Source organism: Cannabis sativa, chromosome 1 (genome assembly GCF_029168945.1).
Source record: "Cannabis sativa cultivar Pink pepper isolate KNU-18-1 chromosome 1, ASM2916894v1, whole genome shotgun sequence".
NCBI classification, from domain to species: domain Eukaryota; kingdom Viridiplantae; phylum Streptophyta; class Magnoliopsida; order Rosales; family Cannabaceae; genus Cannabis; species Cannabis sativa.
Genome location: NC_083601.1, coordinates 69,624,797 through 69,647,059, shown reverse-complemented (window position 1 = coordinate 69,647,059; position 22,263 = coordinate 69,624,797). Strand labels below are relative to the sequence as shown.

Sequence of the window (22,263 nt, the reverse complement as noted above, 5' to 3'; positions counted from 1 at the left end):
TCATTTAACATCTAGGCTTATTTTGTGTTTGAGTTTAGAGTATGATTTGACCATATTATGTGGTCTTCAAGCACTGCCTCTTCGTCCAATTGTCTAAATTTGCTTAAGATTATGTCAGCTGACTTATTTTAAATAGTTGAATATTATATATATAACCCTACTGACTTATGACTATAAGCAAATCACATGAAGCTTTTTTCTAGTAATCACTACAAGAATAAATCACAGCACATCTTCTTCAGCTTTAGATTATATATTAATTAATTTTGGCTATAATTAGTAGCGGGCATGTGTTTCTGACTTGAGATTTTTTATCTTTCAGTTAGATCCCTATCATAATTATTCAATTATCCAATCACTATATTATGTGTTTGTGTTTGTTAATTCTTTTCCTTTTTTCGTTTTTATTGGTAGCATAGACAATAGAATAACATGTGTGTCTTCTAATTAATTTCATTGGCTAGTAGCAATAGTAGTAGTCACATGGCTTATCTCAAAGCAACACAATAAGCACTTGGCCCCATCAAGTATAACCATTCCTGTTGAAGATTCCTTCATAGACAATGATACCTTTTGATGGAATTTTATTTGGGTTTTGAGGAAATGTCAATGCATTTTTTCTTTTCACTCTTCAAGTTCTTCTACACGAAAAAGCTTCTGAAGGGAACACACTTTGGGTCAAGTCTCCAGTCATTACTTTTGAAGCTTTGCCCTGGTCTTTTACTTCTATAAGTTTGTGCGTTCTGTTCCACTAGTTACTAGAAATCAAATTACTTACATTAGAGTTTTATTAACTGTTTTGAATGGATACCATTATTTGCATGAAACTTTGGGTTTGAAATTCCCGAACATAAATACATTAGTTTCTGGTTTGACCGAGTTTATTATCAAAACTTCATAGACCAACATAATCAATCGCCCATGTTTGAGCTTAATTAATTAATTAGTATTAAAAATCTCTCCAATCACTCTTGTGCTCATCTTTTTGTCATTTGTGTTCAAACATCAATTATTGGCTCCATTTGATTTACTCTATTTTATATTTTTTGATAGGCTTTGGCATTTTGCAAGTGTTTGAAAATAATTTGAGTCAAGTGGAAATTTCAATCTCGATTCATCGGAGGTATATATTTTTTTATAATTGCTTTATTATAGTACATATAATTTTATAGAAGAGTATGAATATCTTATATATTCATCCATACTGAAGTAGGTTTTGCGAAATTTGTGTGCTGCAGTGATATAAGGATGATAAATTGTGTGTTATCTGATTATTTATAGTTGAAATTGACAGATGGTTAGGTTAATAAAATAGGGAAAATGCTGCCCGATTTTTTGTAGATATGTTTATCATATTTTTAAAGCAATTGCATGGATAAATTGATAGATATGAGAATATGGTGTTAATGTAGGGTAAAATAGAATGTCTTGTCAAATCGATTCTAATTTTGAGGATGATGTTGATTTTGTGCCATCAACTACAAATGAAGTACAATCTGTTAGTAATACAGTAGATGAAACTCAGAATCAGAGAGAAAGAACTTCTCGTGCATGGGATCATTTCACACGGCAAAAAATTGATGGAAAAATTAAAGCAGTTTGCAAGTATTGCGAGCGTAAGCTGGTGGGAGAAAGTTCTAGTGGGACTAGGCATTTAAGTTCTCACGTGAAAACATGTCCTGTAAGAAAGGCCCAACTTGCCACCAGTCCTAGTGCAACTGCAAGCCCTTTAGTTTCTTTTAATTTTGATCCTGATTTAGCAGGGATCAAATTGGCTCAAATGATCGTTAAGCACGAATATCCCTTGTCTATGGTTGAGCATAGCGGGTTTATAGAATATTCAAGCACTTTATGTCCCATGTTTCAAATGGTGTCAAAGAATACAATTAGGTCAGACATTATGAAAATGTATAAAACTGAGAAAGAAAAGTGCAGGAAAAATTTGGAAAAAAGTAGGAGCTAAATAGCCATAACCAGTGACATGTGGACTGCAAATCATCAGAAGAGGATATATGGTTGTAACAGCTCATTTTATTGATGATTCTTGGAGCTTACACAGTCAGATATTGAGTTTTAAGTATGTTCTGTGTCCTCACGATGCTCCAGCACTACTTGAGGCCCTAAGATCTTGTCTTAATGATTGGAAAATAGAAGACAAGATCAGTACAGTGACTCTCGATAACTGTACTGCCAATGATTCCATGATTGATCTTTTGAAAGGACAATTTGAGCCTGACAGTTTTATTTTGAAGGGAAAGTTGCTACATGTGCGTTGTTGTGCACATATTTTAAATCTAATTGTCAAAGAAGGCTTATCTGTCATTGGTGATAGTGTTGACAAAATTCGAGACAGTGTTGCTTATTGGTCGGGCACACCAAAAAGACATGAAAAATTTGAAGACACTGCTCGTCAACTTGGAGTACCATACACCAAAAAAATATCACTTGATTGTGTAACAAGGTGGAATTCAACTTTTCTAATGCTTAGCACAGCTTTATCCTAGAAGACAGTATTTGAACGTGCAAGGCTGCGGGAGTTGCGTTTGAGGTGTGCCCCTTCGGAAATTGATTGGCAAAATGCTCAACAATTGTGTGATAAGTTAGAGTTGTTTCATGAAGTAACAGAATTAATTTCTGGAACAAAATACCCTACCGCCAATATTTTTTTTCCAAAAATATGTGAAATTAAGATAAACATTGAATCATGGATGTTATCAGAGGTGCCTTTTATTAAGGACATGGCAACTCAAATGATGTCCAAGTTCCAGAAATATTGGCGAGAGATTCACGGGCTTATGTGTGTGGCGGTTGTTTTGTTCGAATATTATTTCCCTGTAATATATGGAGATGAGCAATATGTAACTGAAATTGCGAAGGTTCGTGAGCTTTGTTACGAGATACTAGAGGAGTATGGGTCTAAGTTTCCTCATTTGAGAGAAAGAAGGGTTCAAGAAGAAAATGTATCAACATCGTCTAACTTTGACAGATTTGTTAGAGCTTCCTATCGAGTAGAGAATATGAAGTCTGAACTGGATTTATATTTAGAGGAGAACTTGATACCTAGGACTGAAGAGTCATTTGATATATGCAACTATTGGAAGGTGACGGGCCTCAAATACCCTTTGTTGAGTATGATTGCCAATGATGTATTTGATGTGCCTATTAGCACTGTTGCTTCAGAATCTACATTCAACACTGGTGGTAGGCACGTGAGTTCACATTGATCGAGACTTCATCCTTCTACATTAGAAGCATTAGTATGCACACAAAATTGGTTGAAGACTGACAAAAAAGGTAGATATTATTTAACAATTGTAAATATATATTTATATACATTTTTTCATTTCTTAATTAGAATTAATATTTATTTTATTTTTTTTTAACAGCAACAGTGAATGATGAAGATAATGATGTTGATCCAACAATGGTAATTAGTTAAGTTTTTGTAATTTATCAAATAAATTATTTATTTTTATTATTAGTACTTTTTTCTGTTTTTATTTTTTTGTAGGAGACTTACGTAGTTGATCTTGATGATTAGAAAGTACACTGTTCTTTTTAGTATATGAGTGAGGACATGCATGAGAACAAATTGTAGTGTTTAGTACTTATGGTTGCTAGTTATTATATTTGAGTTTATGGTTGGTAGTTATTATTGATGTATTAGATATTGCTAGGAACAAAAGTACAATCTCATACTTTCCTCTAGTATGCATAATTGAATCACTCATTTATTCATTATAACAAAAATTCAATTATTCATTGAAAACCTTAGTTTCCAACCTTATCTATTATTAAAGTAAAATTGAAAGAAAAAAAATTACCATCACAATATTGATTTTAAAACGTAATCAAACAACATAATATTTCTCTCATTACCCATGACTCAAAACATGACAAAACCAAAGAAAAAAGAAATCCCTTTTAATAAGGCATGTCATATTATAATAGTATAATAGTTATAACTAACCACCTCCTAATAATAATAATAATAATAATAATAATTTTTAGAAAGAAAATAAAAAGAAAAGTGGGAAAATAATAATAATAATCAATGGTGGGTTTTGATGCATTATCTATTTTCGCATCAAATTTTCTCTCTCTGTAAAATAACATAATAAATAAAAAAGTGTCTATAATGAATTGTCTCAACCACCACCAAAATTAAATACCATTCACTTTACCAAATGAAACAAAACAAAGTAATAAGTATTCTAACTAAAAAAAAATTAAAAAAAACCCGGTCGGGCCTAACCCGGCCCGATTATCCCGGGTCGGGCTTGACCCGCTAGACCAAAAGGAGTCAGGCCGGGCCGGGCCCGGCCCAACTGACATTCCTATATGACTCTATACAAAATTTTACATGGTACAACTCCCAAATATGATCACCTAAGAAGTTTTGGATGTGTAGCCTATGGCTCTACTCTGCCTTTTAAAAGGCATAAATTTACACCTAGGAGTAGAGCCTCCATTTTAATTGGCTATCCCCAAGGCATGAAAGCGTACATACTTATGTTATACTTTTTTATTTGGCTTACATTAACTTTTATTGGTTTTATTAAAACTTGGGTTGATTGGATAGTTCTTTGCTGTTAGCCCATATTGTTGGTGATCAATTGCTAATGGGCTTAGCATCTGTGTGTAAAGTCTAGGTGAAGCAGAAGTGTGGGCTTTTCTAGTTAACTGAAGCCTTTGATGAGCAGGCCCAGTCCAACTAGGTTTACGTAGCTAAGTCCCCTCCCTAACTCTATAAGTACATATTGTCTCATGACAACTGTATACCTTTTGATAATTAGATAAATAAATTGCTTCTGATTTAGAGATCTAGGGAGGAAGACTTAGTTGATAGTATTGCACTATCGAATTGAGGTAATTGCTATGGATTGAATTGAGGTAATTGCTATAGATCAATCAGTTACGCATACCTAATTATTATATATTATTATTGTGTTTTATGTTATATACAAAATGATCTTGGGTTTATTATTAATTTTCAAACATGTTATATCTGATTGCCAATTGTATATAATTTAGAACCTATAATTTATATAATTAATATGTATATGTTAATTTTTTACAATTACATATTAATTTATTATTATTTTTTGTTAAATTTTTCGTTGTTTAATCTTAAAAGTTTAAGGGTTTTACTCATTATAAAATTCTCTTTCTATTGGTATCGGATATGACTAAAATCGTTCAATAAATTAGGAGAATTTTAAGATAAAAGTTTTAGGGTTTATGTATTTTCTTTATGAAATTAAATATGGGTTTTTTGATTATATTAATTATTGAATAAAATTGATTATGCAAACCTTATTAGACCTGACATTGCTTTCATAGTCGATGTTCTTAGGAGATATTTATTTGGTTCTAGGCATGATCATTGGGTTGCAGCCAAGAAAGTTTTGAGATATTTGCATAGAACGAAGAGTTTTACGCTTGTGTATAAGCATGTCGACAATTTTCAAGCTGTGAGTTATTCACATTCAGATTTGGTGGTTATGTAGATGATTTAAAGTCAACTTCTAGCTATATTTTCACTTTTGTTGGTGCTGCTATTTCTAAAAAAAAATTTAAATAGACTTTAATCACATCATCTACTATAGATGTTGAGTTTGCGTATATTATGGGACATCTTTGCAAGCTTTATGATTAAAGAATTTGATTTTAGAGATAGGACTAGTTGGTTCTATTCCTCTCCTATACTAATCTATTGTGATAATAATATTGTTTTTTTCTTTTCAAAGAATAATGAGATTAGTAGTGGTTCCAAACATATGGAAATAAAGTATCTCACTATTAGAAACTTGGTTAAGAAATGAGACATTGTGATAGAATATTGAAAGATCGAGTTGATATTTTCAGATCCTCTAACCAAAGGATTAAGTGTCATATTGTTTGATAAACATGTTGTTGATATGAGCATTTTATAATCTTTTGTTTCTTTGGGTTGGTGGGAGTTTCTTGTTTTATCTTTTGAGATTACGTTTATATGAAATTTACTTGTTAATGTTATGAACTACTTTGTGGGCCAATACTTTTATGATTATTGGATGTGTATGTTTTCAATTAGGCTTTGTTATATTCTCGAGAATAATTGAATTGAAAGCATGTAGTTCATATCTTGTTGTAATCTTCGTATTTTAAGTATATTTGCTTAATGACAATGATATTTTGTTGGCTTAATTTTTTAAGCAAGTTTAGTGACACTGACTTATTTATTAAGTAGTGTATGGTTAATTTCACTGGCTTATTTATTAAGCATCATGGTATCAGTGAAATTCAGGACTGATAAGGATATTATGTTATTTTAAATTGATCACATGTTGAACATAATTCCTTACCACACTACTAGACTTGTAACGCCCTAATGCTAAGGCACGCTACAGTGCTTTTTCAATTATTGTGCAATCTTTGCTAATCAAAGAAATTTCTCGAAAAACGTGTCAAATTAAAACTTTTGCTTTAAATATTAAACTTTGTAATATAATATAATATTTACAAATTCCGGGATCCCGATTTCAAACTTTGTAAAATTTACTGTTCAAACTTTACATTTCAAAATACATAATTTTCAGGTCGCACAGCGACTTTCAAAATACATCTCCCAGATGTCCCGAGACCGAACACTCCAGGTCGCGCTGCTTGACATGTACAATCTCACCCGAGCTCAGGTTCATTCTTGTTCAGCCTTCGCCTTTCCTTTACCTACACATGGAAGCAGAAACTGTGAGTCAACAGACTCAGTAAGAAATGCATATAACATACCATATAATTTCCGACCTGTAAATAGGCGCCCATACACCTATTTACAGAGCTTAACAGATGAGTATGAACGTTCAATACCAGGGTACAACCACTATACCACATACACATCATACCTCACTGTACGAGTGTTGGTAGGGTTTACCCCGATCACTGAGTAACAATGAGTGATGTACCACACACCTTAGCATTTCCCCGTGCCCGTGTTGGTATCACTGTGTCGTACTCACAATGACAAAAATCACTATACCAATGCACTCTATAACTTATTCATACAAGTGTTGGTAGTGCATAACATAATTCAAGCATGCATATACAATCACATATACACACATTCAGATAATCACATCATACATTATACACAGTTCTTACCTGTTTTCCGAATTCAAGTGTGCTGGCCGACCTGAACGGAATTCACGTGCTAGATGGATGCCCTAATCACAATAATAGCAACACAGATGAGTGACTCGCTAAATCACTTTCCGGGACTTAAACTTGAAACTAAAAGTTTCCCTATCGATAAACCTCATGGCAATACCCTAAATATCTCAAAATTGGCCAAAACTAGGGTTCTGGAATTTCCCCCAACAGGCAGACCGGTTCCCAACCGGCCATCCGGTTCTGGGTCACCAACCAGTCGACCGGTTGCCGCTGGTCCCCCAGAACCGGTCGACCAGTTCTGTGCTGGGAACACAAAAATCCACCCCCTTAACTCAATTTCATCCCAAACCTTACCAAACTCTCCAGTACAACTATACAATGCATAAACAATAGAATCCAAGCAGTAATTCACAGAACAAACCAATAAATCCAATTATGCCATTAAAGCTCAAAGCTTGAGTTTCAAAACTCAAGCTTCCTTAGAATTAAAATCAAGCATCAAAACCAGTAGCTAGGGACTCAAATCAACTCAAACTAACCCTTGAATTCGAACCCTAAGCAATTCAAACCTTAACAGCTCCTATTACCCCAAAACACCATTTCAACCTAACTTAAAAAAACTTGAAACTAAGAAGGGTTCATTGGAACTTACCTTAGATTGATTATCTCCTATGAAATCCTTGCTGAAATCCAACAATCAACAACAAACTCCCTTGGTTTGTCTCAGCTGAAAGCAAGAGAGAGAGAGAGGTTCAAGAGAAAACTCCAAAATTCAATCTTTTCTTTTTCCTTGATTTTTCTTCAAATGAGACAAAAGGATTAAGTTAATCCCTTGCTGAAAATTAAATTGTTAGGTGTCAACTACTTGGGCAGCCACCTCACTCACCCTTAAACAAAAGACTAAAATGCCATTTAGACTTAAAACTAGGGTATTTCTAAAGCTAGGGGTAAAATGGTCAATTTCCATAACCCCGCTCAATCCCGATAATTTATTTTCTCTAAACTATTTCCCACTATGAAATAGGGTTCTAAACTTACCCATGTGATCAATCTAGCCATCCATCGCATTTTCCGTTGTCGCCGAGCAAAAATTACAAAATTAACATATTTCACATATAAGCTAAATAATACCCCTAGAGTTTAATAAAATCTCCGAAATTGAGAAATTATAACTCTAACATTTATTTCTAAATATTGGGGTCCACATTTAAAATTAATTCACAAATAATAATAAAATAATAAAAATTAGTGCTAATTGCCTTTACTAATCCACATTACTAGAGCAGTCATTACAAGACTTATTGACCATGTCGATTTAATACTTTGGTATTTGTGATTATGACTGTATTTTGTTGAGTTAAAAACAATATGATTGTCATAGTTCATTATCAAAAGTTAAATTGGACCGGTATGTTGAGATGCTATCAGAGAACTATCATTTTTAAAGTGGCCACAAATGTTTTCCAATTGTTCAACCCATGAGTCATTTTCAAACAAAATTATTTTGATATATAATATATATGTATTAAAATTAATGTAGCCCAAGTTGGAGAATGTTAGACTTTTTATTTGGGCTTACATTAACTTTTATTGGTTTTATTAAAACTTGGGTTGATTGGATAGTTCTTTGCTGTGTTAGCCCATATTGTTGGTGATCAATAGTTAATGGGCTTAGCATCTGTGTGTAAAGTGTTGGAAATTATTTTACCAGGATCTTAGATCTACTGACAAGTATGTTGATTAACACCCTAAATATGAACTTCTAAAACGATTATGAAATAAACACATATAAAGTATTAGAAACCTCACATTGGGTGCAGCGGAATTAAATGTCTCCTTCCGTTCAGATCTCTAACCCTTGTATCCTTTCTATCGCAGAGTATTATCAAGATCTGTACCTGGATCTCTTTCTCTCATTCTTTAGTGCTGAAACTCCTTCTTATTGAATGTCTTTCTTCATGATCTTCTTCACTATGATTGAGGTATCACTTGCTGTGTGTGGGCACTACTCTAATCACTAAGAGGTTTCGAAATTTCAAGGAAGAAGAAAGAGAAGAAGGTGGCAGCTAGGTATAGAGAGAGAAGGCTCAGGCCTTTCTCTGAATGAAATCAGAAGTAAGTGTAATTTTTTCTGAAGCCTTCACTATCAATTTATAGCATTCCACTAGGGTTAGGTTTGAATTATTTGGTATTAAAATAATGAAAATATTAGATGATAAACACTATAAAAGTGGCAGGCCTAGGCAATATGGATTTGGGCCTCAGTTTTTGCAATTTTGCAGTTTTATCATTTCTGCATCTCATTTTCTCAAAAATGCCAATTTTCAAATTCAACCATTTAAATGCCAATTCTATCTATTTAATAACTATAAATAATTATTAAATAATATTGTCATTTATCATATTTATTAATTGATCCATACAAAGTATCATAATTAACAAATATTCCCCTAAAACTCTTTCTTTACAATGTCGCCCTTACTTAGTGAAAAATTCACAAATAGACATAGTCTAATTTGAGAATTATAATTGATTAATCAAAACCAATTATATGAGTCTTACAAGCAATATTATCTCAACTAGTGGGGGGGCCATGGGTCTATATAACTAAGCTTCCAATAAGTAGATCAAGAATTTATAACCTAAATTCACTGACTTATTAATTCTTCCAATTCCCAGGTGGCTTCTTCCACCTTACTATTCCTCCAGAGCAGCTTAACCAGTGCAATAGTCTTGTTTCGAAGAACTTTTTCTTTTCTATCCAAAATCTGAACAGGTTGCTCTTCATAGGATAAGTCTGGTTGTAGTTCAAGGGTTTCATAACTCAAGACATGAGTCGGGTCCGACACGTATTTCCTTAACATAGAAATGTGAAATACGTCATGAACAGCCGATAATGCTGGTGGCAAGGCTAGCCGATATGCTACCTGCCCGACCTTCTCGAGTATCCGAAATGGCCCAATGAACCTAGGGCTTAACTTACCCTTCTTCCCGAAGCGCCTAATACCCTTCATTGGTGAAACCCGTAGGAAAACATGTTCCCCTGCCTGAAATGTAACATCTCTGCGCTTCGGATCAGCATAACTTTTCTACCTACTTTGAGAAGCGAGCATCTGAGCCTTGATCTTATCAATAGCTTCATTGTCCCTCTGTACTAATTCTGGACCCAAGTACTTCCTTTCTCCTGTCTCGTCCCAATGAATAGGAGAACGAAATTTTCTACCATATAACATCTCATAGGGAGCCATCCCTATTGTACTTTGGTAGCTGTTGTTGTAGGAGAATTCAATTAAAGGCAAGTACTTACTCCATGAACCCTCAAAGTCCATGACACAGGCTCGCAGTAAGTCTTCTAAAATCTGGATATTTCTTTCTGACTGACCATCAGTCTGAGGGTAAAAGGCTGTGCTAAACTTTAACTTGGTACATATAGCCTTCTGAAGACTCACCCAAAACTTCGATGTGAACTTTGGATCCCTATCTGACACAATAGATTTAGGGGCTCCGTGGAGACGAACTATCTCCTTCACATACAATTCAGCATACTGATCCACTAAATATGTAACTTTCACTGGTAGAAAGTGAGCCGATTTTGTGAATCTTTCCACGATGACCCATACAGAATCATACATCCCCATAGTTCTAGGCAAACCAGTTACGAAGTCCATTGCAATGTCCTCCCACTTCCATTCTGGAAGGACTAAAGGTTGCAATAACCCTGCAGGCCTCTGATGTTCAGCTTTAATCTGCTGGCAGGTTAAGCACTTGGACACATAATCCACCACATCTCTTTTCATCCCATACCACCAGAAGTAGGGTTTCAAATCCTGATACATCTTGGTGGTTCCCGGATGCAACGAATAAGGCGTGGTGTGAGCTTCATCAAGTATTTCTTTCTTAAGCTCACCAACATTAGGAACACAAACTCGAGCTTTATATAATAACATTCCACTGCTCGAGACTGAAAAGCCTCTAGGCCGACCAGCCACTACTTCGTCTCGAACTTTAACTAGCTCGGGATCTTCCAGTTGTGCCTTTCTGATTCTCTCCAACAGATCAGATTGGAGTGTTAAATTATGTAATTTCCCGACCACGAATTAAATTCCTGCACTAACCATTTCCGAGGCTAGTTGAGGGGCTATCATAATCGTAGTACACACTTGACCGGGACCTTTTCTGCTTAAAGCATCGGCCACAACATTGGCTTTCCCGGGGCGATACAAAATTTCACAATCGTAGTCCTTAACTATTTCCAACCACCTTCTCTGCCTCATATTTAAATCTTTTTGGGTGAAAAAGTATTTAAGACTTTTATGATCAGTATAAATTTCACACTTTTCACCGTAAAGATAATGTCGCCTTATCTTTAAAGCAAATACTACAGCAGCGAGCTCTAAATCATGAGTTGGGTAACGATGCTCATAATCCTTCAATTGACGAGAGGCATAGGCTATGACTCTGTCAGCTTGCATCAGAACACATCCCAAACCTTGTCTGGATGCATCACAATAAACAACAAATTTTTCTTGATCTGATGGCAAAGCTAACACCGGAGCTGTTATCAAACGTTGCTTCAACTCCTGAAAGCTTGTTTCACACTTATCTAACCACATAAATCTCTGATTTTTCTTAGTCAATTCGGTTAGGGGCATAGAAAGTTTAGAAAATCCTTCGACGAAACATCGATAATACCCTGCTAACCCGAGAAAACTTCGAACTTCCGTCACAGACTTGGGCCTCGGGCAATTCTTCACTGATTCTATCTTATTTGGATCAACCATAATTCCATTCTTCCCACAATATGACCTAGAAAGGACACCTCAGACAACCAGAATTTGCACTGTTTAAACTTGGCATACAGCTTGTGATCCCTAAGTCGCTGTAATACCATTCGAAGATGATGCTCGTGCTCCTCTTCTGATTGAGAGTATACAAGAATGTCATCGATAAACACTATAACGCAGTTATCGAGGAAATCCTTGAATACCCTATTCATGAGATCCATAAAGGTTGCAGGAGCATTAGTCAATCCGAACGACATTACCAGAAACTCATAGTGCCCATATCTGGTTCTAAAAGCAGTCTTAGGTCTGTCCTCCTCCCGAATTCTGAGTTGATGATAACCAGACCGTAAATCAATCTTCGAAAACACTGTCTTTCCCTGAAGCTGATCGAACAGATCATCGATCCTGGGCAACGGGTACTTGTTCTTAATCGTCAGCTTGTTTAGTTCTCGGTAATCAATACACATTCTGAGGGAACCATCTTTCTTTTTCACAAAAAGAACCGGAGCTCCCCAGGGCGACACACTGGGTCGAATAAACCCAATGTCAAGCATCCCCTGAAGTTGTAACTGTTGGGTTTTATGCCCTCAATAAAACTCATTTCAATATAATCAGATTTACTTATTAATATAGATCAGAAATAACATTTAATGTTGCATGGTTCACATGATTTATTTCATGATTATATGTACATAATGTATAAATTCATCTGAAACCCTTTTCACATATTTGATCCTGTTTATTGTGCCGTCAACACATTGGAAAGTAAACGTGACTATGTGAATAAAGTTTCCTAGATTTATTAGACATAGGGTTTTACTGATATGATAATCTACAACAGAGTTTACTTGCATTTGGAGAAATGCTATGTTCTTTTAAGAGCATTGGTTAAAGTAAAGCTCAGGTTGGATGCATGGAGTATGCATCAGAAGGGACCGATATTTAACTTTGACTTAGATTTATTAAATTTACCGTAATATCTATTCAAGTCAATATCGCCTAGTTGATCCTAGATCAAATGATCTTAATCCTGTTATGATTAGGCTCAATCTTGAAAGGCTATTCGTGTTCTTTGATTTGTTAGTTAAGCCTACTTTTAGGTCAGGGTGATACGTACATTTTGGGAACACGGTAGTGCAATTGAGTGGGAGCGCTAGCATAAACATGGAATCTATAGCTTCTATCTGGCGAATAGTAAGCAAAGGATGATCTCCTTCGAGCTTGACCAAACGAACATAAATGGTGGAGTACTCATTTCACATAAGCTGAAATATCATTTATACGGGGTCAAGTGTTTTAAGGAATAAATACATTGTAGGGTGTTACGGTAATCTAATCCCTTTACAGTGTAGATCATTCATATAGAGCATCATTGATCACATTAGGATTATAACAATGGATAACTAATGATGTGTCTATATGGTGGAACATATAGAGCATTCTATATACTGAGAGTGCAATTCTAAGTTCTATGCGTGGATTCAACGAAGAATTAATAAGTTAGTGAATTTTAGTGCTAAATTCTTGATCTACTTATTGGAAGCTCGGTTATATAGACCCATGGTCCCCCCACTAGTTGAGATAATATTGCTTGTAAGACTCTTATAATTGGTTTTGATTAATCAATTATAATTCTCAAATTAGACTATGTCTATTTGTGAATTTTTCACTAAGTAAGGGCGAAATTGTAAAGAAAGAGTTTATAGGGGCATATTTGTTAATTATGATACTTTGTATGGTTCAATTAATAAATATGATAAATGACAATATTATTTAATAATTATTTATAGTTATTAAATAGTTAGAATTGGCATTTAAATGGTTGAATTTGAAAATTGGCATTTTTGAGAAAATCAGATGCAGAAAAGATAAAACTGCAAAATTGCAAAAAGTAAGGCCCAAATCCACTTGTATAGGGCCAGCCACTTTTGTAGGAAATTTAAACTGATTTTTTCATTATTTTAATGCCAAATAATTCAAACCTAACCCTAGTGGAATGCTATAAATAGATAGTGAAGGCTTCAGGAAATTTACACTTAAATTTCTACACTTCTGATTCAGAAAACCTGAGCCTTCTCTCTCCCTATCTTTGGCTGACCCTTCTCTTTCTCCTTCCCTCTTCAATTTCGAAAATCTTAGTGTGAGAGTAGTGCCCACACACAGCAAGTGATACCTCAATCATAGTGAGGAAGATCGTGAAGAAAGACTTTCAGCAAGAAGGAGGTTTCAGCATAAAAGATTCAGAGAAAGAGATCCAGGTTCAGATATTGATAATGCTCTGCTACAGAAAGGAATCAAGGGCTAGATATCTGAACGGAAGGAGTCATATTATTCCGCTGCACCCAATGTAAGGTTTCCTAAACTTTATATGTGTTTATTTTATCGTTTTAGAAAGTTCATATTTAGGGTGTTAATAAACATACTTGTGAGTAGATCTAAGATCCTGGTAAAATAAATTCCAACAACTGGCCTCACAGCCATGGTAATTGATTTACTTGCAAGAAATTTGGACTTTAAAACGATTGTTTGTATGTTCTTTGGATGGTACACTACTACAAAAGGCCAAATTCGCGACGGTCCCAAAAACGCTTTTTTTGGGGACCAGTCGCTAAAAAAATTATCTGAGTGTTAAAAATCGTCGCCTATATTGTACTAGGGGACTTTTTTAACACTCGTATACAATAGGCGACAGTTAATAAATGTAGAGAAAAAATTAAAAAAAAAAAATGGTGCACTATTCCCGACGGTTTAAAACCGTCGAGCAAAGTATTCACCACAGTTTTAAAATGTGGCTTATTCTTTGCCCGACGGTTCAAAACTGTCGTTTATAAGGTTAAAAAAATTATATTTGCTCATTCCCCCCATTTTGCTTATTCCCTCCATTTTGCTTCCCTCCATCTGAAACCCTCCATCTCCCTCTCTCGAGCTCACTCACTCCCTCTCTTGAACTCACTCACTCCATCTCCCTCTCTCTCTCTCTCACGGCGACAGAACCCGACACCACCGGCGACGCAGCTCCGCCACCCCTCCACTGCCGACTCTTCGCTCTAGGGTTTACCACCGAATCACTCTCTCATTTCAGGTATCAATGTGCTATTTTCCTTCTCATTTGGATCCACAATTCCATTACATATATTGACATATTTTTAGTTGATTCGAAACTCTGTAATCTTTTTTGCCCCCTTGTGCTTGAGGCTGTTTGCCATGATAGCAATAATTTTGGGGTGCTCGATAATTTCCCTTGCAAACAGGTGTTTTTTCTTTCAAAAAAAAAAAAACAATTCCAATACATATATTAAACTTTTGAATCTAGCTTTGGGTTTACCTAGGTTTTTCAGTTCTTTGTTTGTATGGTTCTGTTTCATTTCAAAGTTTAGTATCGCTGGTGGATCATTTGAAAATTTTCCCATTTAATCTCTTAGGGTCACATTCAATCTCTTTTATGTTAAAACTGACTGTGGATAGCTGGATTTTTGTGATTATTTCCTGCTCAGCCTGGAAACTGTGATTCTTGCTATTAAAATTTCAACATGACATGATTATCATCCTAAAGTATTCTGTATATACTGAAAAGAGAAAAAAAAAAGCTTTTCTTCAATTTCCTTTTTAAGCTCCAACATGAGAATATATAGAATTGTGTTCTATGTATAAGATAGATACCATAATCATAATCAACTATTTTTTTCCTAATGGGATTACTATTGGAATAGAAAGCTTTCATTGCATTTTTCATACTAAGATATATAGGGGCTTTTAAAAGCTGTTTTTGTTTGGGCTTATGAATCTTGAAAAACATTTTTGTTGCTAGTTGGAAGCTAAGTTCAACCAAACATTACCATAGTAAGAAAATGTCATTTTTAATGTTTGAGTAATGAAATGGTATGAGACAGTTGAGAAGTGGGATAGGCCTACTTGTTGGAGAAGAGAGAGTCAACTCATGTAGTGACCATGTGCCTTTCATGTGTGAGTGGGAACTGGTTACTAAAACATATGATCTGTACAAAAGCAAATTTAAATCAACTTCTATTTTTTTTTTGTATGTATAGCTGCTATCAGTATCAGGTACGTGTCTCCTTTGTGTAATTTGTCCCAATAGTAAATAATTGAAACATACATAATTATTGGACTTGTTAATTTCTGTTGACGATGGTGATGATGAAAATGATCAAAATAATAGGGCTTGTGATTAGATTATTTATTGTGACCGAGTTTGTATATTATTTAATAGGTCAAACTGTAGAAATATATTATGATTATTATTCTGTGAAATAATCTCTGGTTTATGAGTCAACTAAGAACAGAGCAAGTAGAGTAACTTTTGCTAGCACCTTTTTAGTTTTCACCTTTGGATAATATCATTTATATTATTATTATTATGAAATTTTCATTTGGTTTCTATTATAATTTATTACCTGTATACATAAAGAATAATGAGAAATTTGTTTTCAAACCAACCATCGTTTTCCTATATTTCAAATAAAATTACAAACTCCATTTTCTTTTTTGAACAATGGATGATCTAGTTCTTAAATAAGTGTTCATAATAATTTTATTCATTAATTTACTTAAAAGGTGGATAAACATTTACAATCCATGCATTCATGTGAAGCACACTATAATTCAAAACATTTATATGGCTGTAATTTCTCCATTACTTTATTTATTTAGTATTTACCCTTTATTTTCAGCATTTTCCTAGTCAATTTATTCCAGAAACAAACTCTCGATCCCAAAAAAAAACAAAAAACTCTCTCAATGAATTGGGACCCTCCAATCGATATGATTTTTAGTCATATATGTTGTCATAAGTCAAAACAATGTTGGTCTTTGTGTGCTCTCTGCATCTAAAACATTTTGAGATAATCTAGACATGCATATACAGTTTGTATACTACACACATTCTATCATTTTCTCTGCAGCCATGAAGATTATATAGGTTTAGGTAATCAAATTATACATGATTTTGTCATACTACTTTTCATGCCCTTGACAATGAGTTGCTCTAACTAAGTTCTTTCTCTTCTTTTTCACCTGTAAATTATGGTGGTGGTGGTATTAAGTGAAAAAAAAATACTGATATATTAACATTTTGTTCTTACTGTAATTTCAATTAAACATGATTATTAACAATTGATGCATATTTTAAATTTAATTTTTAGGTATCGGATGCTTTGTGTTGATTGAAAAGTACACAAGTAGCTAACTTTATTGGAGAAAGGTATAATCACTAAAACTTTAAAATTTTTAATTTAGTGTAGTTTGAATATCTTTGTTATTCATCCGTAGTGAAGTAGGTTCTGTGAATATACATGTACTGCGGTCGGATGGGTGGATAGTTTTAATATTGTTTTGTTAGTTTTTTATTATTTTGTGTGTTTGTGTTTTGTTTTTTGCATGTTTAAAATTTTTGGGAACGTCCAGTTGCAGTTGTTATGCTGTCGAAATTTTGGTCGAATTAGGATAAATTTCATTAAAAATACATAAATTTTAGATAAAAAATGTAAGAACTTTGTTAAAATTTATATGTCTGGTGATTAATTAATACACATATTCAAACAAATAATTTAATAAAGTTTTTTTTTTCTTTTTTAGAAGTTGCAAAATGGATAGAAATTGGATGAGTGCAAATAGATTATCAGCAGAGTATAAGGAAGGTGTTGACTTTTTTTTTGGATTTTTGTCATAAGCACGCGAAAAATCCAAACTTGATTCTTTGTCCTTGTCTTAAATGTGGTAACATGGAGCGTATGAATACTAGTAAAATAAAGGAGCATTTATTTAGGAACAGAATAGACAAGAGTTATAAGGTTTGGTGTTACCACGGGGAAAATATTAGAGTTCATGGCGAGGAAACGTCTAAGTCTAAGAAGGTTAAGGGTGTTAACTTGGATTATCAGGATGATCACATTCCAGAAATGGTAGGAGATGCACAATTTCAATCAAATGTCGATCCATCGGAATTTCAAAATTTTGTAGAGGATGCTGAGAAACCTATTTACCCTAATTGTAATAGGTTTACTAAATTGTCTATGCTTGTTAGATTATACAATATAAAAGCAAAACATGGGTGGAGTAATAAAAGTTTTACGGATTTACTAGCTTTCCTAGTAGATTTATTACCTGAAGGTAATGTGATGCCTTTGTCTTTCTACGAGGCAAAGAAGATACATGCATGTCCTAACGATTGCATTCTATACCATAAGACGTTTGTGGTAACTTCATGTAGACATAGTAAATTTATCAACCAAGTGTTAATAACCAATGCATATTTATTGTACTTAATATATATGTGAAGATTGAATATGAAATGTTTTGGAAAGAGAGAGAGTAATAATGTTTGATTTCTTTTGTGGTTGTTTAATTATATATCGATTCCTCTAGTTATGAATGTGAGACTCATACAATACTCTATTTCTAAATTTGTAAGTAAAGACATATTAAATACCACTAAATTTGTTTTTTTTTTCTTTCTTTTCCTTATATACATATTAAATACATTTATAGGTGTTCTAAATAAGTGTGTGATATTTTATATGCTAATTTCACTTTTTGTGGAGGTCGCTCAACCTAGTTAGTAAAAGCTCAACTAACTGCAATAATCGTCCCATTGAGTGGATAACTCCGATATGTCCACAACAACCAGACGGGAAGCAATGTGGATATTATGTCATGAAATTCATTGAGAGTTTCATGAACGAAGCAGATCCAATACGCCGAGTGAGAGAAATGGTAAAACTTATCTTCTAGTAGTCATTATATATTACACAATAATACGTAAACATAGTAATGATAGTCTATTGTAAGCTTCTGTTTCACTAATTTCGTGGCAGTTAGCTAGGACTTAGTATAGTGTATAAGGTCTTTTACTAATTAATATGTAATTTCTTTAATTTTTTTTTTTTTTTGCAGGGTAAGAGCGATCCGTATTCAAATGACGAGATGAATATTTTGCGTGATCAGTGGATTGAATACGTCCGAGCACAAGCAGTACGACAAGGGCTTTTACAATGATCAGTTTCTGTTTTTGTTTATACTTTATCCTAACTAATTAGTGACAATATGTAGTAAAAATTAATTAATGTAGAGAAAACTTTACTATGTAAAACAGTTTCTGTTTAAGTTTCACTAGTGACAATATATATACTTTATCCTAATTATTTATTATTTTTTTTTACAATCCAATGACTGGCAAAAACCGTCGTAGAAAAATACGAAATTTATAATTAGATTGAAAACTTTACTATAGGCGACGGTTTAAATCTGTGCTTAAAACATTATATGTCACGGTTAAAAACCGTGGCCTATAGTATAGGCTACGATTTAAAACTGTGGCCTATACTAAAGGCCACGGTTTTTAACTGTGCCTACAACATTATAGGCCACGGTTTTAAATCGTGGCCTATACTATAGGCCACGGTTTTGAACTGTGGCCTATAGTATAGGCCACGGTTTTTAACCGTCGCCTATAGTGTTTACTATAGGCGACGGTTTTAAACCGTGGCCCATACTATTTTCCCGACAGTTTTTGACCATCGTCAATTTTACTCAGTATCCGCGACGCTCGTATAGGCGACGGTTTTGTGGACTGTCGGGAATTCTTTGGCCGACAGTGTAAAACCGACGCGAATTTAGCTTTTTTTAGTAGTGGTATCATGTTGTATTGAGTGTTATTTGATGATTGATTGATGTTTGTGAAATTTTCGTGAAAAATAATTGCGATTTTATCTCTGGATTTATTTTTATTGGATAGTATGGAAAAAATTAAGCAAGTTAGCCTTTTACAGAACTAAATTTGGATTTTATTTGAATTAGTTATGATTTTTTGAAGATTTGAAAAAATCGGGGCTGTGCTGATTTTTTCCTGCGATCGCAAATCTGTCCGTACAGTTTCGAATTTTTTTGTTTTTCTTCAATTTTTCATGCTTTTTCATGGAATTAACTTCCAATTTTTTGTATGGTTTTGTATATATACTATTACTATTCCTAATTCAATTCTAATTATCATTTTGAATTAATTTAATTTTTTTTTAATTTAATTCAAGATATTAGTGTAATTTGAATTTGAATAGAATTAGTATTTATCTTTTTGCTTAAAAATCTATCTTATTTTTAAATTTGATTATATTTTTTTTTAAATTTAAGGTCAGCTTTTATAAGATATTTATAATATCTTTTAAGATATTTTAAAAATATCTTATCTTTTAAGATTTTTTAATTAAATCTTTTTAGATATTTTGACCATATTTAAATTTAAAATAAGATATTTATAATCATGTAATTTTAAATAGATATAAGATATTTTGCTAACTTTTAAATTTTGTTATTTTATTTATTTAAATTAAATTTAAAATCTGAAAAGATATTTTATTTATCTTTTCTAATTTTTATTTAATTTTTATTTTTAAAATAACATTTAATTTTTAAAAGTAGTTAGCAAATTTTTGAAATGATATTTAGGTTGGTTGAAACCTAATTTTTCAAAAATTGTAGGTTTAATTTTAAATTTAAATTTTTTAAAAATTTCGGTTTTTTTTTAAATTTTTTTTAAAATTTTCGAAAATTATTTTTTATTTAATTAATTATTTCAAAATTAATTATTTAATTTAAAATTAAATAAATTCTACATCCAACTATCCAGCTAACTTTGTTGCAGGAGTATGTGTTTTAGCTTATGTGTAAGTTTTCAAAACCTATTATTACTTGATTGCAAATAGCCATGGTTACCTTTTGCCAGATCTAATGATCTGATGGCTCCCTTGGTCAAGATAATAATTTGTAACAGGTATATTTACAATCTTCTTTCATCTGTGTATGACCTAGCAACATGATAGGACCCATCCAAAGTGTGTCTGTGTGAGCCTATGTGTTTAATTTTATTATAGATGCATATAGGTTAATGTTGCTAAAATAAATTATCATAGTTTTTGATAGAATTTATTTAGGCCCATTTAGTTTTTGGGCCTATTCAATTAATAACAGTTGTTCTTATTAAGGTTAAATTCCTCTCTTTTGGGCCTTGTGTGAGAGTTGGGAGCCATAGAAGTGGGTACGACATACTGAACCCAGCACCCCCTCACATGAACCACCCCAATTGTGAAGGCCCATTTGCCTGATTTGAATGACTGTACTAGGTTAATTACACTAGTTTAACCTAATTAAAATTGATTAGCAACATAATTAATTTCATTTATTTTTGAAATTAATTAAGAAAATTATAGTTTAAAGAATTTTTTATTTTAAGCTAAACTATATGTATTTTCTTGTATTTAATTAAATATAGAATTATAACCATCTAGATTCTTTCTGGAGCTTAATTTAAATTTTTCATTAAATATTCCTATTTAAGTTGAAATTTAATTATCTACAACTAACCAACTTAAATCTGAATATCTTTTGAATTTCAAATTTCAAAATTAAATTGAGGAATTTTAGGCATTGGTTATTAAGATTCTTTAGATATTTTTTAAGTTAATATCTTTTCAAATATTAACTTAAAATGGAATATTTTCAAATTAAGTGGTTACAACTTAATTTTTGATATTTAATTAAATTTAAATTTGAAAATATTTAAGTTCTAGATTTTTTCTAGTACAACTTAAATTAGATATTTTTTCAAATTTTGTGGAAAAGATACTTAGTCAAATAAGATATTTTCTAGATAGTTATTTCTAGACTACTTATTATTTCTAATATTAAATAGGAAAATATTATACATTGTGAAATTAATTATTTATATAATTAATTTTGGTACAATTTATTTTAAGTATATTTTTCCTAGTATTAAACTAGAGACTAATAATTAAGCCTTCTCTACACTTAATTATTTATTTCTTGAATTTAATACATTTAATTAATTTGAAAATTAAATATCTAAGTTGATTTTTATCATCATACTTAAATATTTCTTTTTCATGACATTTAATTTAATAGAAAATTATTTTTAGTTGAAATTTATTTTTTCAACTAAATTTAAATAATTTTCAAAATATATTTTTTTTTTTATTTTATTAATCAATTTTCGAAATTGCATTTCTTAAATGCTAGAATTTCGAATTTTATCTTGAAAAATAGATTAAGTTGTAAATTAATTATTTATTTTAATTAATTCTTGGATCAACTTAAATCAATGATTTTTTCATTTATTGATTAATTTAAAATAAATTAAATTAAAGTATATTATTAGAAATTGAATTAATTAGTCAAAGGAAAATCTAGATAGATGATATTTTTGCTTGAAGTATTTTTCTAGTGTATTTAATTAAATAGAAAATTAATATTTAAGTTGATTTTCATCATCATACTTAAATATTTGAAATTTTTCTTATATATT

The 22,263-nt window shown here is 32.4% G+C and overlaps 1 protein-coding gene across 1 annotated transcript; it reads left to right on the top strand.

Annotated features, from left to right (window-relative positions):
• Positions 1 to 1,423: 1,423 nt before the first annotated feature.
• On the top strand, positions 1,424 to 2,504 carry LOC133035678 (zinc finger BED domain-containing protein RICESLEEPER 2-like). The gene is made up of 2 exons (XM_061111775.1): positions 1,424 to 1,890; positions 2,003 to 2,504. The coding sequence occupies exons 1-2, from the start codon at positions 1,424 to 1,426 to the stop codon at positions 2,502 to 2,504; spliced, it is 969 nt and encodes a 322-aa protein (XP_060967758.1).
• The last annotated feature ends 19,759 nt before the right edge of the window (positions 2,505 to 22,263 follow it).

Bases quoted from the DNA above. Each gene is read 5' to 3' on its own strand.
- LOC133035678 (XM_061111775.1), top strand. From the start codon at position 1,424: ATGTCTTGTCAAATCGATTCTAATTTTGAGGATGATGTTGATTTTGTG. The intron at 1,891-2,002 runs GTCAGACATTAT...GCAAATCATCAG, and splicing joins GTGTCAAAGAATACAATTAG to AAGAGGATATATGGTTGTAA.